The following is a 1,815-nucleotide window of genomic DNA, read 5'->3' as shown; positions in this document are numbered from 1 at the left end:
GGGGTCGGGCTCTTCTCCCAAGGAACAAGCAACAGGACAAGAGGAAACAGCCTCAAGCTGCCCCAGGGGAGGTTGAGGTTGGCCCTGAGGAACAATTTGCTGCCCTTGAGGGTTGTGGAGAGCTGTGCCAGGCTGCCCAGGGCAGTGGTGGAGTCCCCATCCCTGGAGGGGTTTCCAAGCAGTGGAGATGTGGTGCTGGGGGACAGTTGGACTTGATGGTCTTAAAGTTCTTTTCCCACAGAAATGACTCTGTGAGTCCCTGTCTCCCTTGCAGTGGTGAAGTTTCAGCAGCGGTTCGTGTTCCCTCTGCATTTTGGTGGGATGATGACGGAGCACTGGTGGAGCTCTGACCTTGCTTTTAAAATCTACATGAGGAAAAGCACACAGAAAAAGGTACCGAGTAAGAGTTGCTTATACTTTTTGTGTTGAAAAGCAAAGGAATTCTTTGTATTTCCTCCAAATACTTAACACAGACAGTGGTGGCTTCTCAAAGCCTCCTGAGATGCTTCATTGCAATTGCTGCCTTCTCAACCATCAACCAAGCCACTTCTTAATCAACTGTTGCCAGATATTACACAGAGAAGCGACATCATGTGCGGGTAGTACGAGTTGAACTAACTAGTCTTTGGTTTTGTCACCCACCAAGTGGATTTTCTGACTTCGAGACTGACAGGCAAAAGAAATTTCCTTCCCTCATCTTTAGATCTGATGCTGTTGAAGCTTATTGGCTCAGTAAGCAGCATTAGGTGGTGGTGAGAACACAGCTCATGTAGCCATGGAGAATGAGTTCATGCGGTTGCAGTCGATGTTACTCAGCACAGGGTAAAGGGAAAATAATATGAAGTGTGAGAAAGTGGTTTCCCACTTCTGTTTGGGGGAAAAAAAGTATCTTTTCACCAAAAATAGTTGCCTAACCATCTCTAGATGCTGAAAACAGTGAGAGGAGTCAACTCAGCTCATGCCTTGTTTGAAGCAACATCAAGTACATCTGCCCATCTGCTCTGATAGGAGCTTTTCTTTTAATGGGTGAATAAATCATATCTTCAAATATGGAAATTTTGCTTGGTTGCCAAGATTTGGGCTGTTCATTTTTACCTTAGCCTGGGACTGCTCACAGCAGGGACTGGGAGAATCTTGCTTACTCTCATCCTAGTGAGACTTGAAATTGGAGCCAAGGGAGACTTTCCTAGAAATCCCCATTGGTACAAATTGTTGTAGAAGTGAGGAGGGTGAGTGGCTGATCACGGCTTCCTGGAAGGCTTTTGGGTCATATTCTGCCCTTGGTTCTTGCAAAGAAGTCTTGCAGAATGGATTCTTTCTGTGCCCTCAGCCGGTGGCCATTGGCTCAGCAGCGCTTCAGCTGCGCCAGGTTCTTCAGTCCGAGCTGCTCACTGTCAGCTGTGAAATCCCTGTGGAAAAAGAGGGAGGCCAGACACAAGTTGGACCACTGAAGGTATGTGTTCTATCATGTAGGGTTTGAGTTAAACCACCTGTTGTTATTTATTTTGGCTGCATGTTCTCTTTTTTTTATTATTTTTCATCCTCTTTCATTTCTTTTTAATGGGCTGAAGTTGCCCCAGGGGAGGTTTCCATTGGATCTGAGGCAGAATTTCTTCCCTGTGAGAGTTGTCCAGGGCTGTGCCAGGCTGGCCAGGGCAGTGGTGGAGTCCCCAGTACAAGAAAGACAGGGGCTTACTGGAGCAAAGCCAGTGTAGGGCTGCAGAAGTGATTGAGGAATTGAAAAATCTGATGTACAGGGAAGGGTTGAGAGATCTGAGGCTGCTGAAACAGAGAGGAGAGGCTCATTAAGGAACT

The 1,815-nt window shown here is 46.9% G+C and overlaps 1 protein-coding gene across 1 annotated transcript in view; it reads left to right on the top strand.

Annotated features, from left to right (window-relative positions):
• The window catches only part of C2CD3 (C2 calcium-dependent domain containing 3), a gene marked incomplete at its 3' end in the record, with an annotated part of 34,787 nt that overhangs the window by 11,478 nt on the left and 21,494 nt on the right, over positions 1-1,815 (top strand). The window contains exons 11-12 of the mRNA XM_008948499.1: positions 275-393; positions 1,331-1,453. Of these exons, the coding sequence (XP_008946747.1) occupies positions 275-393; positions 1,331-1,453 (242 nt within the window). The remainder of the gene's footprint in view (positions 1-274; positions 394-1,330; positions 1,454-1,815) is intronic.

Source organism: Merops nubicus, unplaced genomic scaffold (genome assembly GCF_000691845.1).
Source record: "Merops nubicus isolate BGI_N331 unplaced genomic scaffold, ASM69184v1 scaffold1681, whole genome shotgun sequence".
Lineage (NCBI taxonomy): Eukaryota > Metazoa > Chordata > Aves > Coraciiformes > Meropidae > Merops > Merops nubicus.
Note: the sequence above shows the minus strand (reverse complement) of the source record. Positions and strands in the feature narration are given on the sequence as shown.